General features: G+C 41.9%; 1 protein-coding gene across 1 annotated transcript in view; it reads right to left on the bottom strand.

Moving 5' to 3' along the window:
• CNTNAP5 (contactin associated protein family member 5) overlaps positions 1-23,152 on the bottom strand; it is a 735,160-nt gene that overhangs the window by 133,174 nt on the left and 578,834 nt on the right. The window contains 4 exon segments of the mRNA XM_032479187.1: positions 512-682; positions 853-980; positions 14,514-14,581; positions 14,583-14,671. Of these exon segments, the coding sequence (XP_032335078.1) occupies positions 512-682; positions 853-980; positions 14,514-14,581; positions 14,583-14,671 (456 nt within the window).

Here is a 23,152-nt window from a genome sequence, read left to right as displayed (position 1 = left end):
TGATCCATGTCCTGGCATCAAATTCGCTATATACACCAATGCCCGTGGTGAAGTGGTTGGGAAACAATGGAAATCCTGATTGGGTAAGTCACATACTCCTAGTGATGGCATATAAATCAAGAAATCATTTCAGAGCAAATGTCTAACAAAAACACTGACCCCAAATGTGAGTAGAATGCAGAATACTAACATTTTCAGCTTTGCAGTGAAAAAGTTTCATGGTGTGGAAGTTTAGAGGAATAGGTGAGAAACACCCATGGGTCAGATAAAGGACACCATAAAGAATTATCTGTGGGAATTTTGGGAATGTACTATTTTGAAGAGAGAATGGCTGATTAAACACTGTCAGGTAATAGGGAAACAAAAAGTATGGGAAGGAACTAGAAATAATCATTGCTAATTTTACAGAAGCCCAGGGGGACCAAGTTAATAGTCCAAGTTGTTGGTGGCAAAGATAAGACTAAAACTTCTGTTGACCAGTTACGTCCAATTCATAAGTGAGAGCACTTACAGCTTATTTCGAGTCGGATAAAGTCTTTAATGCCAAGGTTTTCTAGGAAAACTCCAGATAAAGCCGTGGTCTTAAAAAAGAAGGAAATGTCAGCACTGTATTCCGCGTGGAAGGTTGGGAAGTGGAGGTAAGAGGCTTCTGTATAAAACGATACCGCATTCCAGAAGTGTCCTGCAAATGAAAAAAACCTTAAGCGTGGTTCATTGCTTCAGAATAGGGTATAGGAAAGCATCGGGCATGCGGATAATTTTCAAGACTGGGGGACACTGCAGGGAAAAGGGAATGAAACACCTTGTGCTTATGCAATGCAGAGAGAAAGCTTCTTTCAATTTAACACTCACGGTCACCATAGCAACGCAAGGGACCAATTCTCCAGGCAGCTTCTGAGTTTGATCTGTTGGTATCCGTGATAACTATCTGAGTGACAGGCAAGTGGTCTTTGAAGGAAAGAAAGCCAGTATCATTTGTCCTGCAAAACATAAATGAAAGAACAAAGAGGAGAAAATGTAGAAAATCCAGGGACTCTTTACCAAGATTCCCCTTTTCAAAAGTGATGTGGGTGGGGGCCGGGAGGGGAGAAACAGGAGGCGTTTCATCTCAGAAGTACGTGTAAAAGTCTGGATGCCAATTACAAAACCCATGGCTGCTTCCAAAAACAAGTGGATGTTACATCTTCCCTAAGTCTTTCCAGAAACGCAGATAGTTTACAGAGCTGGCTGCTGCTTTTTGTAGCTAGGAGCACCCCTCCTGCCCATCGCAGTGCTGATGTAACATTAAACATGCCTCTTTTTCCAGGAACTGATCGGCTACCTCAGTAACTAACCTGAAACAGGCATCACAAATCCCGCTGGAGATCCCTCCCGGGGCTTGTCACAGCTACCCGCCAACAGATTCTCAACAGCCTAGGACAGTTCTCATCTCCTTTTAACTCTAGGTGCCTTATTCCTTTTTATTCTGTTTGATGTTTTCAAGATGTTTGTAGTTAATGACTCCAGCCTTGTCTTTCTTAATTATACAAATAGGAAACTGACTAGTCACCCTTTGACAAGAAAATTAAAAATGAATGGAGTTGAGCGATTTGTTGGGTTTTTTTTTCCTTTTTTTAAGTTTTTTCCTTTTTTTTGAACTCGTGGTAAGGACATACCATATAACTGAGTGAAAGAATGTAGGTAAGAAACTGACATAGAATGAATGTGTAACTATTTTGAGACAGAAATATCCTAGTGGATAAGTAACACCCCTGTGCCGTGGGTACCTGTAATTTCCACTCACAAATGAGGAAACTGAGGCTCAGAGATAAATTACCTGTGGTCATGTGGCAGAGGGGAAGGTCACATACCATCCTAAATTTAACAAGAATGCCATAAATACACGGTAATCTGAGCTGGGCTGGATGGTATGAGGCAGCCTGACAGTCGCACACAAGTGGACTGGACTCCCCACCCACACAGCCCCCGGGAAGCACAGGAGGGGTCGTCTTGTCTGTACCTGGGAATTGGGACACACAGCACCGGGCACCAACAATCAGGAAGAAATATATGATGCAGCAGCCATAACAAAAGCCCAAAGGAGCAAATTCATATTGGGTCACTCTCCATAGTCACAAAGATGTCAACACCACGCTCAAAAAAACACTCAAAATCAACGTTCTATTTCATTGTCATTTACATATTATTTAGGGCTCTGAGTTTAGAGACAAAGAAAACAATATCCCAGATGATTAATTAGGGAGATACGGCAAGGACCAAGTCGTGTGTTGAAGTGCTTTAGGGACATAGCTTTCGAAGCACACGATTGGTTCTGAAATCCCAGATCCCCAGTTTCTACTTGGGCTAGTTTGGGCAAATCATTTCATTTCTGAGACTCCAGTCTCTTTAGTTTTAAAATGCAGGCAATGTCTAGATCACAGAGTTATAGAGGTGATTAAATGAGACTATATAGTCAGCATGGTGCCTGGTTTATGCTAAATGCTCAAAAATGGTAGTGTTAACACACATTTTAGTTCTCATCTTTGTCCCTGAACCACTCTGCAGCCTCAGGCAAGTCATCCTTTTATACATCCAGCTATGATTGTGTCTCAGAAACTTCATACTGCATAGAACATAGTGGAAAATTAAATGTTAAGATGTAGGTAACCCAACTCATGAGACTTGTGAAAACAAAACAAAACATAATAATTCATCTTGGTTATGGAAAAATCAAACATTCACCCGTACACATATCCTTACAGATAGAAACATTAACCAAAAATGTGAAGAAACACATTATCCGTTGTCTATAGTTTGAGGACCTGTATTTGGAGGCCAGTCAAAGGATCTGGAGTAAGACTTCTGATTCTGTCTGAAAGCACATCTATGACTGTTACATGGACACGGAATAAAATGTGAGTCTTCTGTTATCTTTACAAGCAAAATTGCAAAGCCAATTTCATGTAACCAAAGTGGAATAAAGACCAAACCCATATCCTCTCCTGAAGAAAGTTCATATTACTATAGGATTTTATTTCTCACCAGGTTTTTTGTTTTCATTTTCAGGTTGAAAATGGTAGATTCGGAAGTCTGTCCATCAATGCTGACAACTGTTTCCCTCACACACGGTGACACCTTGCGTCCATCTATTTGATGTCTTTGTGTCAAAGTGGTGGAAATATATACGAAGCACTCTAAGAATAAAAATCTGTTCCAAGTAACAGAGGAAAGGAACTCCATCTTCAATTTGATGATGCAAAGCACATTACCAAGTATACTTTTTATATAAAAACTACACAAAGGAGGCTGCTCTCCAAAGTTGCTTAGCATGATAGAAACAGATACAAACTCGAATGCCTACAGGGGCCGGGAGAGTAATACAAATGAGTGAAGCCACTTTTGTGTTAGATGAAAAATGGAACCTGACACACAGCTTCAGGGTCGGGGAGGGGAAAGAGGGAAAAAGAGAAAGAACCAGAGGAAGACTGGTAGAAAGTAGGTGTTCCATCTAAAGGAGGCAGGCATCCATTCATATCAGGTAACTTCAATATTCACGAATGTCAGACCAGCGGGCCAGACTGGAATATTAACACAAAACTTCTTGATTTTTAAATCTTGGAGATGGATTTAAAATTATTAAAAAAAAAAAAAAACCCTCAAAAAACTAGGGTGGGCATCATCACTGCTCTGGCCGGTAAACCACAGGTAATGGCTGTGTTCAGCCTGCAGGCATCAAGGGAATTTGCAAATTGACCTATGCACTTATGATAGATTGGATTTAATTCAGTGTGTGAGTGATAAGGTTGATTCAAACATTTCAAAGCATTAACGGGTAGAATATTTGGGGGGTGGGTGGTGGTGGCATCAAAAAGTGACACACATTAGGGTAGTAGCTACGGATACGTGGGGAGCCTACAGCTACGGAGTTGATGGTCTACATGCTCGTTTTTCCTTTGGCTTTTGTTTGAACTTGCCTTCTCAAGAGCAAACACTCCCCAGACTCTGTCTTCCTTTGGAACGCTCTGCAAGGACTTTATAAGTACAGAAGTGTTTGCTTGGCCTCATGCACAGGAACTTGCCTTCGGTAACACTATGAATCATCCCCTTTGGGCGTCAGTAGTCATCTGTAACTAACATGCACAAATCCCCTCCACTTTCCACGTTCTGGGAGGTGGATGGATGCCCTCACCTGTCTGTGTTCCTCCTTTATGAGGATGCCCTGGCCCCGGGCTCCTGGCTGCTGAGGCTGCACACCTGCAATGCTCCATTTCTCCTCTTCTCCTCACTTCCTCCATCATTCATGACCAACAACGTCCACCAACCTCCCTTTCTTGATGTCTCTGTTCAACAGCTTTAGCCTCATCCTCTCGGCCTCAGTTTTATTTTGAGGCCCAGAGCCTCAGCAACAGGATCTAACCTGGCCCTCTGCTACTCATCCTCACCCCACCCTCCTCCTTCTTACTTGTGCCCACACCCCAGAGACATACACAGAAACACAGACCGACAGTCAGACTTTATTGCTTAAAACCTTTCAAGAAGTCTCTGTCTCTTATAGGTAGGGTCCAAATTCCCAAATATTTAACATATTAAAGTGGACAATATGATGCTATTTAAAACCACACTTGCCGGGGGGAAGGTATAGCTCAGTGGTAGAGTGCATGCTTAGCATGCACGAGATCCCAGGTTCAATCCTTGGTGCCTCCCTTGAGGAAAAAATAAATAAATAACAATGGGGAGGGTATAGCTCAGTGGTAGAGCACGTGCTTATTAGCACGCACGATGTCCTGGGTTTAATTCCTAGTACCTCCATTAAAAAAAAAAAAAAAGTAAAAAAAACTTAAAAAAAGAAAACTATTTAAAAACATAAAATAACACCACAGTTGCATTTTACAGGAGGAGTTCTTCCTCAAGAAAAGGATCCATGAGTTAGAGGCACTGCTGGAGTGTAGGGCTGCCATTCTTAGGATCTACTAAGGGATGGCTCTGGGGTCCAGCTGAGCAGCTCATGTCCCTGGGGCCAAGGATGGAAGCTGCCCCTCTTGCCTTTCCCTGGCTACGTAAGCATCAGATGAGAGTTGGGCACACAATCTCATGTCACCTCCAGAACAATCCTATGACGGCATTGGAATCAGTACCTGCCTTGCACAGGAGGGGAAACTGCGGTTGACAGAGGTGATGTAACTTCTCTACGGGCATCGTTCAGGAGGGGAGAGGCCAGGGTTGGAATCAAAGCTTTTGCTGCAAGCCGCAGGCTCTCCTGTCCTCCAGGGAGGGAGGGGCTCTCTCATGAGTGGAAGCTGGTGTTCCCCATGTCTAGTCCACGTCTCCTACGGGCGGTGCTGGAACAGCACCGCGGGGCCCTGAGCCCTTGAGCTGCCCTCCCGGGTCCCGGGCTGACCATCCCCATTCCGTTCACACAGGCTTTCTCACACAAGATACACTTCAATTGATTCGGTTCAGTTTTCTAATTTGCAGTCATCTTCCAGCCCTGCGTTCACTGAGATTACACATGGGTCACCTTGACGGGAATTCTGGGAGTCCGCACACTCTTCGGTGACACCATTAGGAGTGATCTCTTGGTTTATTTCTATTGAGGGAGACCCAGCCTTTACATGGTGAGTTTCACTTGTGAACTTTCGAGAGCAGCCCAGTTTGGGGGAGATGGGTCTCCAGTTCTCTTTCCTTTTTCCTCCCAGAGTTTGATGGCTGGATGGCAGATCTGATTTCTCTGGTATGCTATGTAATTATCCTATGCATTTTGTTGCATATGTGTGTATTTGGTTTTCATAGAAATTAGTTTAATGTCTCTAAATCAATGTTTCCTCTTATAGTTTATTTAAGATACTGTAAAAATTAAGAACATAATTTTTAAAACTTACAACAAACACGTTTTTGAGAACAGAATATCCAGCACATCTGCTCCATGTGCAAATTAATGCGAATGAACCAGCACTCCTCAGAGACAGGTACTCTCTTTTCTTTTTCTTTTTTTTTTTAATAACGTAAGAATCTGAAGCTCAGAGAGGCTAAATGATAGTTAATAAGTGACAAATCCAGGATTTGGATCATCCCACCACATAATGCAATATCACTTAGAGATAAATTACATTTTACATGCAGACAATGAGGGTCCTGTCAGCAGAAGCAGCCATAATTGTGTGTGTCCTGAGTGTGTTACATGTATTATTTCATGATATCTTTGCTAAAAACCTTAAAGGTAGATTTGCAAAGCAGACAGAACTATTTCTCCTCCTTCTCTTCTTCCTTCCTGGCTTTTTTCCTAATGATGACTCTTTGAAAACAATACAGGACCCTGAGATGTATTTGTAGTTGCCACGGACCTCAGAGCAGCACCAGGCGTGGTAGAAATGACAAACAGAGAGGCGGAACTGGAGAGGAATACAGCATCGTAGGGTCCTGTCACAGCATCCACAGCTGGTGCAGGGTTCCAGCAAGTTCTGAGCAAAAAGAAGCTGTAACTCACATCTCCGTGGATGCTCTGTTTGAGGCGAGCAAGTCCTGCATATCTAGTGAGTTCTGTGGTGAAGCCACCTGCTCAGGGAGACCATCACTTCACCCCAGAGTCAAGGCAGCTACTTCTGAACTGACTCCCCTGGGGTCTGCACAAAGTCCTAAGTCCCTTCAGCACCTTGGCCACATCTACCCAAATAGAAAGGCGGATGTTTTAACAATTCTAAGCCAGGAATCTATGTGATAGAAATAATAATTTTAAAAGTGGGGAAAAAGTGTAAGTCAAGACTCAAAATATTCATTGCCACATTTGTGTCTAATAGTAAAACATCATTTACCAATAAACTGTGTTACCATTTTCAGATCAGCTATGAGTTATGATACAACAATACTTTGCAGCCATTAACACGGACAGGATGCATTTGTTCTCATGTTTGTTTAATGATGCCAAGTAAAATCTCTCCAAGATATATTTCATGTAGGAAAGCAAGTTGCAGAATAACAGGTTTAATATGATCTCACATTTAGTGAAAAATGAATAAGCTTCCATATTAATAAATACGGCACATGCATAGGAAGATGTTTATATGTAGAAGTCCCCTACATGCTGCACTATTATCTTTAGGTATAAATTACATATTGGGTAGAAGAGGATTCCAAGTGATAGTGAGGGAAGAGCTTCTTTATTTAATATTTCTGAAATATTTCATTTTTTTACAATAAGAATATAATAGAATATATTGATTTTGTAATAAAAAAAACTTCCTAAATTTTAAAAATTCAGGACAAATTATTTTCACTATGCATTGTTAAATATAGATACCTACACTGGGTGAGTCAGAACTGACAGCTGTAAGTGAATTTGAAGAAAAGACAAAAACGGAGGCAGCTCATCTAATTTGGATCTGAGTCAGAGCTACCATTAGGTGAGTAACACCGTATACTTCGAGGTAAGTAGGTACATTCACATAGAAGCCAAAGTCTCATTGCATTTCTAAGTAGAATTATAATAATTTTGGTATGCAGTGATTGCCCAAATTAAAATAGTTGTAGAAAATGTATTATATAAATATGAACTTTTAATCTTGATATTAACTTTGAGTTCTAGTTTTACTACCAAAGTGGTTTGTTTCGTTTGTTTGTTTGTTTGTTTGAGGGGGAAGGTAATTAGGTTTATTTATTTACTTATTTGATGGAGGTGCCAGGAATTGAACCCAGGACCCCAGGCATGCTAAGCACGTGCTCTACCTCTGAGCTATACCTTCTCCATCGCCCTGAGTTCCGTCAATTTTTGTTACCCACAATTTGGCAGTTACCCAAATAATGAGACTCTATAGACAATTTAGAGTTGGTACATTTGTACAGCTGGACAGATAGTTGAGGCAATAGAAGATTCAGTTTACATCTTTGTTTTCTGTAATCATAAGAAGGACTATTTCATAGCTATGTTTTGTTTTCTAGAACTCACCAGGTCTTAAATTGCTTATTAGATATTTTCCAAATGGAGGTCAGGATGGTGGCATCATTGAATAAAAAGCACAAAACAAAACACTCCTTAAGGCTACCCTTGGTGAAGTATTAACTATTTCACTTCATCTAGAATTCTATAAGATCATGACATGATATGTTAGTTTTAAATTATCAACCCTTGGCTATAAGTTGTGCTTTCCCATTTTTTGTATTGTTTCTTGTTTTCTGGAGTGTCTGACACCCTTCAATTATCTGCTATCAGATATACTGCAAAACATTCTATCAAAAAAAAAATACCCTGAAATCCAGTCATGGGATTGTTAATGTGAACAAGGCAGTACCAAGTTGCCTTAGAATGCATGGTTTAGGTGGAAATGTAATGAGTGAAACAGCAGAACATAATTAGCAAGTGGAGGCCATATTTGTCCAGAAAGGGAGTGGGAGGAGAAAGGCATTCAGAAGTTCATGTATGAAGAACCTACCATGTCCCAAAGCACACTCTTTCAAACACGAGCTGCTGGCCCTGATTATATCATAGATGGCTGTGGAATTCAGAGACTTGAGTAAAAATCCTGATAAATCCTTCAGCATGTCTGCATGGAATAGCTCATAAACAGATCCATGCATAAGAAAGATTAACTAGTAGAGATTGTACAATATTATTTTTTTTCAATAAGAGATAAAGCCTTAATGTGCCCTGAAGTGATCCTTTCTTTTCTTCAGGATTCAGAATTCCCCATCTTAGGACACTGCCAAGTATAAGGCAGCCTCATTGCACCAAGCACCAAGTCTGGGAATCTCAGGGGAAAGTTTTGAGGAAATCAAAGGAGGCTTGAGAGATCAAAGAACAGCCTATGTGAGGAAACAACAATCCTTAACTCTCAGCATCACTTCCCCAAAGGCAATTATCTCATTAAATCTCATGGGAAAGGAGTGAAGGGCCTTTCTGAAAGTCAAGATCCCGGGACTGGATTAGACACGCATTTACCAACAAGGCAAATGTATAAAAATATTGCTTTTAGAGCAATGTGATCACTTCTGACTACTCTTTGAAACCAGGAGAAAATCAATCTGCAGCAAAAAGTTTAGGTTGAACTTTGGGTAAATATTTCCAGTGAGATAATAAAATATGGGTAACAACCAGCAATAAAATAAATGTCAGTTAATCCTAGAATGACCATGGCCTAACCTGAAACAGAGAAAACCAAATCTGACTCCATACGAGATCTGTTCCTGTAGCTCCAACCCTGTGCTCTGCTTCCTGGGCTCAGTCCTGCTGGTTCTGCGCCTTTTGTAAAAGGATGTTGCCTGGAGCCTGAAATAGACAGGACAGCCCATTCTCAAGGCTCTGACCTTTAAGGGTGTAACACTTTTCCATTCATAGAGAGATAAAAAGTTGCAGAACAGAGAATAACATTTGTCCTGTTCGAGGTTTACAGGGACACCATGACCTGATCTACGTGGACAGTGGCAAGAACAAAGGATTCCAACACCAAGAGGTTTGCAACAACCAGCCACACCCTCTCCCCTTTTTAGTATAAAAGCTGCCTGAATTCTGACTTGGGGAAGATGGTTCTCCAGGACATTAGCCCCCCATCTTCTCGGTCTGCTGGCTTTCCAAATAAAGTCACTATCCCTTGGCCCACAACTCATCCCTTGAAATACTGGCCTGTTGTGCATTGAGCAGATTGAATTTGGACTCAGTAACAAACCTACCAAAAGACAAAGAGGTAAAAATGTCTCCAACAGAAGTCATTCACCCACCACTCACTCATGGCTTCAGCACCATTTATTAAATAATTTCTCTGTGCCAGAGAAGGGAAATCAAGGGTTAAAGAGTGGTCTGAAGCTCCAGGATTCCACATACTAAGAAAAAACATTCCCTAAATATCCTGCTTTAAAAAAAAAAAAAAAAAAAGAACAATAGGTTTCCATTTTTGAATGATCAGATGGCCAGGATTTGAACCTTACAGCATTCTCTCTTCCTATGTTATGCCATATCACTTGATACCAGGGTGAAGTAGGGGCAAGAAGCAAAGAACAGGGTTATTAAAAATCACATAAAAATGCCTGCACCTACTTATGAATAAATAAAAGAATGTTCTGCCGTGAAGAAAGAGAGCTTCATCTTAGTTCTACTTGGTTGTTTGGAGGAGAAAACTCTTCATCTGGGCTATGGGCCATGGGAAGGGGAACACTCTGGATCAGGTCCCTGTCCCGTCCAACTTACCCCCCTGCCAGTCTTTTTATCATTCTACCACCATCCTCTGTACCCTGACATGCACCCCTCTACCAGCCACCACCCGCACAGCCCGACACCCTCCTGTGCTGTCTCCAGGTTGTAGATGGTTTTCTCTCCTGGTCTCACCAGCCCATTGGTCTGAAGTAGGTGGATCAGAAAGCACCTGAATGGGTGGGTTTCTCGACGTTGAGTCATTGTATTGAGGGAAAGGGCCTTGGTAAACCATCATCAACCATGAGATTGCTATTCATTACAAGTTTTCTCATTTCTTTGTTTTCCTTCCTGTTTAGTTCTCTGGCTGGGATGGAAAGCCCAGGAGAAGTCAGCTCCATGATACACCCCATTCAGACGTCTCCCTGGGCCTTCCCTTCACTCTGAGAAGGACCCGTGCTCTGTGGTCATTGAGTTCCTTCTTTTGCCTCCCGCCACCCACCTCCCTCTTCTGAGCTGCCTTCCTTTCTCCCCCACCCACAGCATACTCACTTTTGCCATGTACTTGGGCCTCATTGAAATATATGACAGCAAGCTATTCAGTTCCAGAGGTTTATTAAAACAGAATAAAATATCAACAATTACCAGAATCTCAGGAGATAGCTGAGGATCTCCAAGCAGCCCCAGTTTGCAAAGAAACAGTGAAGTGAGGTGATTTGAGAGGCCCTGGGAGCCGTCTCTCTGGCATCCTCACTGGCTACCATAACTCACAACGCCAACTTAGCAGCTCCTGTGATGGGGTCAGCGAGGCCACCCTAGCACCTAGCTGGGATTCCAACTCTGCCCCCTTCATCATGTGACCTTATCCAAGCCACTGATCTTCTCAGAACCTCCATTTTCTTCTCTGGCAAAAGGAGAGAATAAAACCAACCTCAAGGGTTGTTGGAATAATGTGAGATAGCGTCTGTAAAATACTAAGAACACCTAAGTGTATGATACTTAACATTTCTAAGAGCTAATATTGTCTAGGAGTCATAATATATTAAACTGCTGTCTACTAAATGCTATACCAGCTCAGATCAGTATTCTGATTATGTTTACCAAGAGCAGAAAGTTGTGGAAGTTTCTAAGGTAAGGATGTCAGAGCTCTCTTAGAAGCATCCAGACACCAATAGCACTAAAACGGGGATCCTTGTCTGAAATGAACACTTGAAATGTATGGAAAGCCAGTCTGACCACATTATCTAAGCATCAGGCTGGAAGAATCTTAAAGAACATAATTAATTCACAGCAGTGCCTGATTTTGCACTTATCCCTTCTGTAGAAGGTAATAGAATTGGATAGATAAATAATGGATGCATTTCCACAAGGCTCTGCCCGGTTTCATTCTGAATGTATATTCTACATCCATAATCCCTGTGACAGACCAAGCCATCTCATGGTTATAGGATTTGACCTTCTCCCCTACCTCCATCTCCTATAAATACCCCATGTGAAGACTGTACAAAAACCACACCAAGATGCTCATCTTTTGGGGAAGTCATGATTTTTATATTCTCTCACATTTCCCTGTGTGAACACATAGAATGATTCCACCTCCCTATGCTACACTAATTTTAGTTAACTTCTTCCAGTTTTTCAAAACTTAACTCCACTTTTCCTTCAAATCTATCCCGGCCCATGTGCACCCCAGGTCTGATCCATTTGTGCTGATATCTATAACCAAAATCATCACAATGATGCACTTATTGCTAAATAGCCAGCCTTTTCTTGTCTACTGTTCTGTGAGTTCCTTGAGGGCAGGGATGGTAACGCTCTTGACTTTCTCTGCACAGCAGACTGCCCAGAGCAGGCACTCATCAGACATGAGGTATACGAGTAAATGTCAGATGGAACAGTACATACAGTTGCTCCATAACAAATTATTTTTCAGATTCATTTATGACTTGTCCTAAGACAATGACACCTAGCAGAGTTCAGTCTGAATTTCAGCCCCTGCTCCCTCTTGAGAATGATAGAAGGAACTTGCTGATCTCACCTGGATTGGTAAAGTCCCTCAGAAAAGTGATCTGGGCCAGCATGGCATTTAGTAGACAGCAATTTAATATATTCCAACTCCTAGATAACATTGTCACTTGAGGTTACCTGTCATACACTGAAATGCTCTCAGTATTTCATATACTACATCTCATATGATAGATATATGAGATGCTCACCATGTTACTCCAGGACTCTTATGGGTGAAACGGGCATCTTTACCCAGGGAAGTTCAAACCATTTGTCCTGATCCTTAGTAGAATGGTTGTTGAACAAAACCTGAATCTAAAATTAAATGGTGATGTCCTGATCAAGGTTGCTTGCCACAGAGGGTTGGACATGATAAGGGTTTTTTTTCCCCTCTGGCTTTAAAGGAAATGGAAAAGATTATGAAATATGCAACAACCGGTGTTGACAAAGGCATGATGGCATCAGAGTTGAGGCAAAGTTTCTCTGAGCCCGGCCGAGATGATGATGTGTCAAGTCAACATGAAGGGCTCAAAGGTTAGTGAGGGACTGAGTAGGTCCGAGGAGGGAAAGACTGGAATCTGAGTTGGAGAGACGATCAGTGGAAAGTTCTGGAGAAGAAAGTGCAGACTCACATCAACGCGAAGTTGGTCTATTTCCACTTCTAAGTGATGTGACATCATTACGCAGCACCGGCCCTCAGTGTTCAGTAAATTAAGCCCAGCCCTGGACCTTTGTTCCCTCAGAAGGGAAGGCAGTGTTCAGTGTGGAAAGGGTTCTGCCCAAGAAAATGAAAGAGTGAGCGAAGATCCAAAATTCAGCCCAAAAGCAAGTGAGAGTTGAAAGTACTTGGGAGAAACACGCCCCGTCCTCAGTCACTCTTTGTATGTTACCTCCCATATCAACCTCTCTGATTAAACACAACGAAATGAAGATGTTTCCATTGAAGTCTATAAATCTATAAATGTCTAATGTCATGCGGAGTGAAGAAAAATTGAAGAATCAAAACAAAATGAGTGAGTCTAAGCTGTTGGTTGCAGAGGGTTGTGAATATGTTGTCATGGCAACACAACCTTTTAACCTTGCCCACCTCTCTCAAGCTTGGAGATCACCCCTCCTCCTCAAAGATGGTCTAAGTTCATCTATTCAGCTAGCTGCCATCAATGTCTACTGTACACAGAGTTGGGCTTGAGGGGTAGAATATTAAGAGAGACACAGTTTACAAACAGAACACGAGTTATTTTCGATCTGCAGACCTCCTAGGATGCTGTGATAGAAGTCACTGCAGGGTAGAGAAGGGGCCAAGAGAACGGAGAAGTCCATTCAACTTCATCTGATTTTACCCACGTGAAGAGTGCGAGGTGGGGAGGCGGTACCCAGGACAGGTGTCTGGGGCCCAGCATCCCTACGGCACCCTGGAACGGTGGTCCATCCAGCATGACCTTGATGGAGCCACACGTTTGGTCTCTTCCTCACTGAACTGCGATTTGGACTTGAACTAAAATTTCATTTGAAACCATCCCCCCGTCATCAATTTAAACAGCAGAGGAAAAGCACGTGACAGAAATTTCAGCTGGGTTGAGAGAAGCGTGACATGGGAATTGTTAACCGTGCTTGAGTGTGATGGAGCGAGCCCAGGTACAAAGCCAGAACCAGAGAACGTCTTAAATTCAGCCAAGACAAAAGCTGGCTGGGAAACGTCCTGCGCATATGCTCACGATCGACACAGCGAAAAGCAAGCCGCTGACCTGCAGGGCAGAGGAAAGCGGCTGTTACGGACATGTGAACGAAACGCTAAACTTTATCGACCAGAGTAACTCAGTGTGGGGCAGTCAGAGAGACTGGTCTCAGCTATACCTGACTTCACATTTTGGATCTGCCACTCAGTCGACGTGTGTGACCTGGAGAAAATACTTAACTTCTCTGTAATCTTCATTCCTCACCCTTAAGATGCGAAAGTGAGAAGATTATGAAGAATCAATAAGCTGTTATGAGGACTAAATAGATGCTCAGTAAGCATACATTTTCTTTGCTCTATTTTTATTGGCAACACGAGGGCAGGCTGGTGACTGGATCCTCAGTGGGTCAATGTGGGAATGAGGAAACTGTATAGTGACACCTCCCTGCCTCCCACACTCTGTCCCCAAACCCACAGCCTACCCAGTATAAAATCCCGACTAAATCCCAAAGCTAATGTTGCCATATTCTTTTGTTTAAAGTGAAAGTTTCAGAATATAAGGAGGTGACGACGTGGCAACAGGGTTTGTGTTAGGAGGGTCAGTCCTGGCCCTGAAAGTACTAGAAATGGCGATTTTCAAGGTTGAGCACAATCACAATTGTTCAGGGGCCCAAGTTCATACTGCATTGGGACATCTGATGCCCCACTTAGTACAGAGAGACCACGGCGCCCCCTTACCATTCATCCTTGTCGGCGTCACAATTGCAGAAGTGTCTAACGTCCAGGCAGGTCTCGTCCAGGCCGCACAGCACACTGCTGGACCCCAGGGGGGACGCCGCCCCAGTAGGGGTGCCTCTCACCGGATCGCCCGATCCACCAGGTCAGTGGGGTTCCATCTGAAAGGCAAGATACTTCACGAGTCAGAGTGGAGCAGCCTGGAGAGGGCACCGAGGGTGTCCCAGGAACCGACGTGAAAATGTTTTGAAGAATCTCTATGTCTGTGAGTCAGTTTCTGTTTTTCAAAAAATGCCAGAAACGAATACAACATTGTAAATAGACTATACTTCAATTTAAATTTTTTTTAAAAAATTAAAATATACGTATGCTCTTACGAGCAACACTACCAGCAAAAAATATTTCTATAGTAGAATATTGGTTAATCACAATGTTCAGACTCAGGGTCACACGGTCAAATGCTAACCAAATCAAGCAGGCATCACAATTGGGAACACAGGACTAGATTTTAGACCAACAAAACTGAATACATAGATACAAAATTAATTTTCTTTTAAAACCACCAAAGGAATAACAACACCATGATGGCCAAGATGAGCCTGACCTTAGTCCTCAGTTTCTAGCAGGGGAAAGGTGCAGAGAGGTGGACACTAAGGTGAAGGGGAGAGAGATGGCTCAGAAGAGGGGCAGCCCTGTCCCCTTGATTTCAGTCATGACAAAGATTAGCCCCAAGGTTACCATAGCGTTTGAATTGTTTTAAAGAGAAGTCATACGTTTCAAGTTCAAAGATCTGGACAAAAAATATATTATGAAGGTCACTCACTGTTGCATGAGCCAAAGACATCCTTCTAAGTGTCATATTTAACCCATACAAAGCCAGGATGCCACCTCTAATTTCTGGGTTTTGTAGTTAACTGGAAAACTATTTTTGAATTTTTTCTTTGTCATCTTTTTTTTTTCCTTTGCTAAGTTTAGTGTGGTAAAAACCTGTTGAAGTTTTTCTTTTATGATTGGGACGATTTCAGTAGATAAAAATATTATCCAGAAGATGATACTATATCCAAAACAGCAAGTGTAGACAGAGATGGAGGGGTTATACACCATTAGGCTGAATGGGGTTAGGTCTAGGTTCCTTTGGAAACCACTGTATTGTTTCTGTTGGGCACACAACAGGCACTTAATATGTGTTTATTTAAAAAACAATGAAAGAAATCGTTCTTGAGAGCCATTTGTTATGATTTATCATTTTGAAGTGGAAGAGTAACATTTGTCTGAGGATGCTCCTAGGTGGAAATTTGGATCAGTCAAGACATGATTTCGCATGATATCAAACATATCATGATTTACAAACATATCATTTACAATTTACTCTGTGTAGACAAATAGCAATAACTTTCTCTGAATTGCTGTTGCTGCTAATGTCCTTATGGGAGTCACTGAGGCAAGGAGGAAGAGAATGGCAATCTCAAGAGTTCAAGAACCTGTAGGTCATGAGAAGAAGGTAAAAAGATACCATGAAAAGCAGAAGTATCTTAGGAGTGTGAGTCAGGGGACAGCCAGCCTCAGGGGCTAGTTTCAGCCCCAAATACCTCCCTTCACTCGATCTAAAATGTTTCAAGTCTTTTTATTATCTTTTCTTTTTTTTTTACTTTTTTATTGAAATATAGTTGATTTGCAATGTTCTGCTAGCTTCTGGTATACAGCATGGTCATTCAGTGATACACACAAGTGTGTATATTCCATTTTCATATGCTTTTTCATTATAGGCTATTACAAGGTATTGAATACAGTTCCCTGCGCTGTACAGCAGGACCTTGTTGTTTATCTATTCTTTACATAGTAGTTTGTAGTCTAGTTAGAGGTGTTTGTTAACCAGCGTCTTCTTTTAAGGAATAATCCTAAATGGTGTCAATCCACTTGACCTTGTTTTGAACAGCTGAAGAGCACTGGGCTCTAGCTCAAATGAACTGCTTTCTTTCTAACTCCCAACTTCGATAACCCATCCTCACGTCCCTAGACGGCTGGTGGGTTTATTTAGAGCATCAGACACTTTCAGGACTAGGGTCAGCTTAGATCAGTCACGCCAGAGTGTGAGTCCAGGTGACACAAGGGTGAAGCTTTGCATCTTTGAGTACGCTTGCTGATGCTGGCTTTGGGCCCAGCAGTGGGAAGACGTCTCTCCACGTCTCCCTCCTCCTGGTCCTGCCCAGACCTCTTCTCCCTATGGCATCATTAGGAAGCCACTGTTTGAAACAATGAGATTTCTGCACATACTACAGGTATTTTATTTCACTGACTGTAGTTGAGCATTTTGAGCTTAAAAAACGAGAGAGGAGAAAGGAGCCACCTGAATTTGTAAGGACGAACTGTCACGGGTGATTGTACTAAATGTTTCATGGCATGATCAAAACACAGATCATCCAAACACTGGTTCAGGAAAGAGTCTGGAAACCAATGAAAGCATTTTATATACTCGTTCTTTCTAAATAGGATATAATTTCTAAAGGAACGTCTGGTTCAGAAGGAAAAACAACCTTACCCATATCATAAAATAATGGTAGACATTCATCACAGTCAAGCTCTGTCTCACAGCTTGCTGGTCAGGATGATTCAATCAGGACAATCATCTAATAGTGGGATTAAGAGCGAGTCAGTGACATTAGGAATTAATTTTATAATGTTGTTCAACATTCTCTTCTCCTTGCCTATTTAATTGAAGCGAGCCCCAAAAGGCGGGTGGTGGTGCAGACAAGATGAATGATGTCACCTCTCAAAGCACATGATGAGTGACTTTGATGAGGTCCTTAAACCTATCCTGGACAAAGCTCCCTAGAAGGTACCACAGGGCCCTCTGCAGCAGGGCAAAGACACAACGGAGAACCCCAGTGATTCTATTTGCAATGTTTTGGATTTTTGATTTAATAATATTTTCCATTCTGATGGCATTTTATTGGACGAGCTGTAAGGAAGAGTCCTAGGAAGCTTGTTCAAAGTCACACAGTAATTGAAGGCCAGCCTGGACTCAAGGCTCCAGGTCCCTGAACCCCACACCACATGGTTCGTATCCTGAACACCCCCTTCCCAAAGGCTCACAGACCTTTTGCCTTTTAAAAGTGCGAAAAGACACAGAGATAAGGTAAGAAAACTTGAAGGTAAAAATGACCAGCTAGAGAAAAATGACCACTTATTATAAATTTGCAGGAAATGATCATAGTAAATGAAGTCTGTGATGTGGGACTAAGATCGTTAGTTTGTGCAGAACTTCTCTGACGTGACAAACTCGAAAGCAGGTAGTTTTTAGCTGTCAGGGTGACACGAGGGAGGAGAATTCCTGTATCCACATCAAATAAGCCTTCCTTGTGTTGAGCCCCCGAGATGGGATGATTCCTATTTATAGCTTAACCTGGACTGATTAATACAGTAAACAGTAACGCATGAGAGGAGAGGGGGGTAGAGCTCAGTGGTAGAGCATGTGCTTAGCATGCACGAGGTCCTGGGTTCAATCCCCGGTACCTCCATTAAATAAATAAATAAGTAACCTACTTACCTCCCTTCCCCACCCCACCCCCAAAAAGAAAATAAGTAAAATTTAAAATAATGAGAAAGAAATTAAGAAAACTAAAATACCTAATCTACACACAGTCAGGGAAATAGAGAATTACAGTAAATCTCTGTACTAAAAGGTCGTGTGTCTATACTAGTAATGCTAATTAAAAAACAAACAGACAAACAAAAACACCCAGCAGTGTGGATTGAGCATTTAAAATATTCCAGGCAGTTCTTTGCACTTTTTTATATTCTAGTTCACTCAATCTCCACAACGACCTTATGAGGCAAATACTTTTATCTCCTTTTGCAGATGAGGAAACAAGGGGTTTAGGCAGAAGACACATTGCTCGCCCAAGGTAACTGACTCAGCTGGTAAATTGCAGACCCTGGCCAAAGCCACAGTGATCTCTTGTAGGTGATAGCAAGAGACTCAAAAGGAAAATCCTTGCCTCCACGATTGTTCTGTCGATTGAAACAAAAATCACACAACGTGAGAGTTGTGGGATTAAGTTTCATTTGGGGCAAAATGAGGACTATAGCCCGGGAGACAGCATCCCAGATAGCTCTGAGAAACTCTTCCAAAGAGGCAGGGGGAGCTCAGTATGACACATGATTTCAGTGAAGGGGGCATGAAGTCAAGCACACGTTTAGATAGAGGCTGCTGCTAGTCACGAGGAGCAGATGTCACCATTAATGATTTTAGTGCTTTTCTGCATATGAGGAGATGCGAGACTTGAGCTCCTAAAATCTTCTCTTGAAAATATCTGACTATCTGAAGGCCTGTTCAGCAGCTTTTCCCAGAGCACACAGTGCCTCATTCCTGATCTCCACCCTGAACTCCTTTCAGGGAGTGCTGGAGGTCAGCGGCTGCAGCGGCTCATGACTTAATCCAAGCAGCATTAGATGGCAAGTGCCAGCGTGATCCAAACCTCGTCGAGGCAGGTGACAAGTGCCAATTTTTAGTCAGCAGTTCCAGCCCCTAAAAGTTATTCTTAGAGCAGGAAATAGGGACTTTTAAGTTTATATCAGATGATTTAGCTCTGATTAACATCATCTGGTATTAGCTCCTTACAAGGATAAACCAAAACATCTTATGATGGCTCTGAAGACCTCATGGATCTGGTTCCTGACTTCTCAGCTGTATTTCCTTCCATGATCCAGTCCCGTCCACCTGCACTGATGGTCCACAGGCCCACACACGTGCTCTTCCAGGTCTGCTGCTTCTGCCCAAATCCACCCTCTCCTGGGTTTTCCCAGGGGCCGACTGTGCTGTATCATGGGATCCTGGAATTCAACTCACCTCCTCCCCATGGACCTTACCTACAGTACTCCAAAGTCACCCCATTATTTCCTTAGGCATACTTGCTATACCTGAAATCTGACTTTTGTCTCTTTTTGTTGTTCATTTAGTATGTGCCTCATACATCACCCCTCATCAGAATTAGAGCCAGGGCTTCTGAGTTCCCACTCATGACTGCATCCCCTAGCATGTAGAATAATCCTGGTCTGTGCTAAGAGCTAAATACTGACTTGTTGAATAAACAAATGACTAAACGCCAAGAAAAAAAACATCAACATAGAAAGATTTGCCAAAAATGACATTCCGGATTTGCAGACACACACACTACTATGTATAAAATAGATAAACAAGGTCCTGATGGAGAGCACAGGGAGCTGTATTCAACACCTTGTAACAGCCTATAATGGAAAAGAAAATGAAGAACATATATGTGTATGTACATATAACTGACCCACTGTGGGGTACACCAGAAATTGATGCAAACTGTAAACTGACTATACGTCAGTGAAAAATAATGTAAATTAATTAAAAATTTTAAAATCACACACACACACAAATAGGTGACCAACAAAGTCCTCAGAACTATATTCAAGTATCTTGTAATAACCTATAATGAAAATAATATAAAAAGAAATATATATACAAATATGTATGTAACTTAATCACTATGCTGTATGCCAGAAATTAACATCATAAACCAACTATATTTCAATTAAAAAGCAAAAACAAAACTTATTACAGGAGTGTATATGATCGTGCTGCCTTTAGTCTTTACATGGGTATATTCACCTTTTGTATTTTAGGCCATCACTGAAGACATTAAACATCTTTTTTTTGGTCATTGTAGTGGTAGACCCAGAGAATGACACCTATCAAAGCTTTGACTAAGTGCTTACTATAAACATGGCATAGAATGAGATCATCACACAGGAAGGTGTCCACACACCAGCTCATTTGTGTTTTTAACACAATGATATAAAGCATGTACAATGGACTAGACACTTGCCTGGCAAGAGTATAAAAATACAAAACAAATGTCAGCCTTGCCGACAGGACCCTCACAGTGTAGCAAATGAGAAGAACACGTTAAACATTATCTTTAATGCAAGTTAGAATTAAGTAAATTTGAAGTAGAATTTTAAAGAACACGTCGAATGTCAAGAGGGAAAAACAAGCTAATGTTTAGTGAAGCGCACAATTCTAGAGAAAACCCCAAAGTCATTTCTATTTTGAATACACTTGCCATTTCTGTTTTCCAGCCAGGGAAATGAGGCTGGATTTCCATACCATTAGCATTCAAAACAAGGTTTGCACAACTTATGTCATTCAACTCTCCCTCCCAACAGCTCCGTGAAGATTTTCATTTTTATTTCACAGACAAATGGAAGCTAGGAAAAGACGAGTAAATTTCTCAAGATGACACAGATAAATAAACTTGTGTTTAGATCTTATGGGTCCAAACCCCAACAACGGTTTTGTGATCTCATATGAAACATAATTTTACGATGGGAATAAAAGGGTGTCACAGGTCTTCACTGAAGTTGATCTTAGGTCAAAATTATAAATATGAATCACAGAATTATTTTATTGGTATAAAGCTGCAGGGCTTTATTGAGTGTACATCCCCGACTCTCTTGGGAATATTTCAAACTGTTTTGTCTCCCCAACTACGTCAGTCTATTTATTGATTTATCTATCACACAATGATTCAAACAGTAAAATTCCTGCAAAAATAAATGTTGTAATGATTACCATTGTTTCTAAGAAGACCAGTTTCCCTAAACTCCTAAAACTTTGCTTAACAGCTACGTAAGGGACTGAGCAACTGGAACTTCTGTCTAGAAATCTTAGATCAGTGATACGCAGCATAGTTTTCTGTCTGACTTTAATCACAACGATCTGGTGTGCTGGTAAGAACACCGAGTCACGGGGTCCTTTCCCAGACACTCAGGGAGTGGGGCCCCGAATTCTCCACTTCTACCGAACTCATCAAGTGCTGCTGGAATTTTACACCCTAAAATTCTAGAATCGCTGGTTAGAAGGTTGGAACCTTATTCAAAACGTTCAAACAGCACCCTTGTATTCTGGAAAAATTCTTGTTTAATGACACTACAGATTGCTAAGTACTAATAAGCTTCGTTTTAGGTTTAATTCCATCATTAAAATGCCCGAATTAGGTTTTATTAGTCCCAGCTAAAGACAGATATAAGAGGAGAGAAACAACATACAGAACAGAAATTAAGTTTCACTTGTCACTGAGAAAATGGTCCCTGAAGTCCACATGAGCTCATTTCTTCTATTTTGTCTTGGTCTATTGCAAACCTAGTCAGTGTGCATTTGATGACGCTAATTGTCTCACGAATTACTGTGTAAGCAATTCTCCCTAGAAGCTTCCCCAGTCATTCTTCCTTCTCTAGCTCCCAGCCCCACCCTACTTCGGCTCATTTTTTTGCAGCAAACTCTGTTCCTTACTTTAGAAAGATGAGGGAGGTTCCAGGTCAAGTTCTTTTAATTTTCTTCCACTCAGACTCAAAAGAAAAAAAAAAAAAGTGGCCACCTCCCACTTCCAGTGTCCAAGGGCCCTCCCGCCCTCACGTTACATTTGTTTGGGTGGAAAGAAGATGAATTTGCTCCTCTACCCGCTCCCTCCCTCTCTCCGTCTCCCCAGCAGTCTGTCCACCGCCCCTCCACTTAGCTGTGCCTACCCGAATCCCTCCCTTCGTGGGGCCTGGCCCTTAAAGATACGAGATATGTTTCCTTTGTCCTTCTTCCTAGATATTCTATCTGTTACTTACAGACAAATGTCTACAAAAACTAGATTTCCCCAGCCCTGCATTCTTTCCTGAGTTGCTAGGTGCACATGAGGGTTCCATCAGTATTTTCCAATATGTCCTCACAAAGCGTGAAGAATATTTATGTGTTACTTGTTCTCCCATGTGTATATAGATGAAATATATGCACAGAGGTACTCACACATACATGTGCTCCAATAGCTCCTTGTCGGGGGAGAAGAGGTTCTTGCCTCGCACAGGAAAGAATTCAAGAGTGAGGCACGGTAGAGTGAAAGCAAGTTTATTAAGAAAGACACACACTCCACAGATAGAGCGAGGTCTGTCTCACTCAGAAGGGAAAACAGCTTAAGAGATACATGCTGCATAGGAAGAATGTGGGCCATCTCAGAAAGGTGAGAGAGAGAGAGACCAAGAGGTACGTGGTACTTAATTTAAAGTAGAAGTAGACACAGACTCCATAGACAGAGTGAGGGCCATCTCAGAAGGCAAGAGAGAGAGCGACCAGGAGGTGCGGGGTTGTTAGGTTTTATGGGCTCAGTAATTTCATGTGCTAATGAGTAGGAGAATTATTCCAACTATTTTGGTGAAGGGGTGAGGATTTCCAGGAATTGGGTCACCACCCACTTTTTGGCCTTTTAAATTCAGCCTGGGAACTGTCATGGTGCCTGTGGGTGCGCCATGAAGCTCAAGGTCCACTGAAAATCCAATCTTCCGCCATCTTGGTTCTAGCCAGTTGGTCGTGTCCTCAATGGCTGTGCCACTCCTTCCGTGGTGGTGCCCTGCGCCTTCTCCTCCCACTTCATCCTGACCTTCTACTAAATAAATCAATGACAGTGTGTTAAAGTGAGAAAGGAGTGAATGCTGAATGGCTAAACAAAATGCCCTTGCGATCGTTCGTGTTGAAAGACCGCCTCTAGGTCTCTGTTACCATTTACCAAGACAACCAACCCACTGTGGTTTAGAGCGTGGGTCTTTCAAGCATATTGTAAATTCCTTCTGAT

The sequence above is a fragment of the Camelus ferus genome, chromosome 5, assembly GCF_009834535.1.
Source record: "Camelus ferus isolate YT-003-E chromosome 5, BCGSAC_Cfer_1.0, whole genome shotgun sequence".
Lineage (NCBI taxonomy): Eukaryota > Metazoa > Chordata > Mammalia > Artiodactyla > Camelidae > Camelus > Camelus ferus.
Note: the sequence above shows the minus strand (reverse complement) of the source record. Positions and strands in the feature narration are given on the sequence as shown.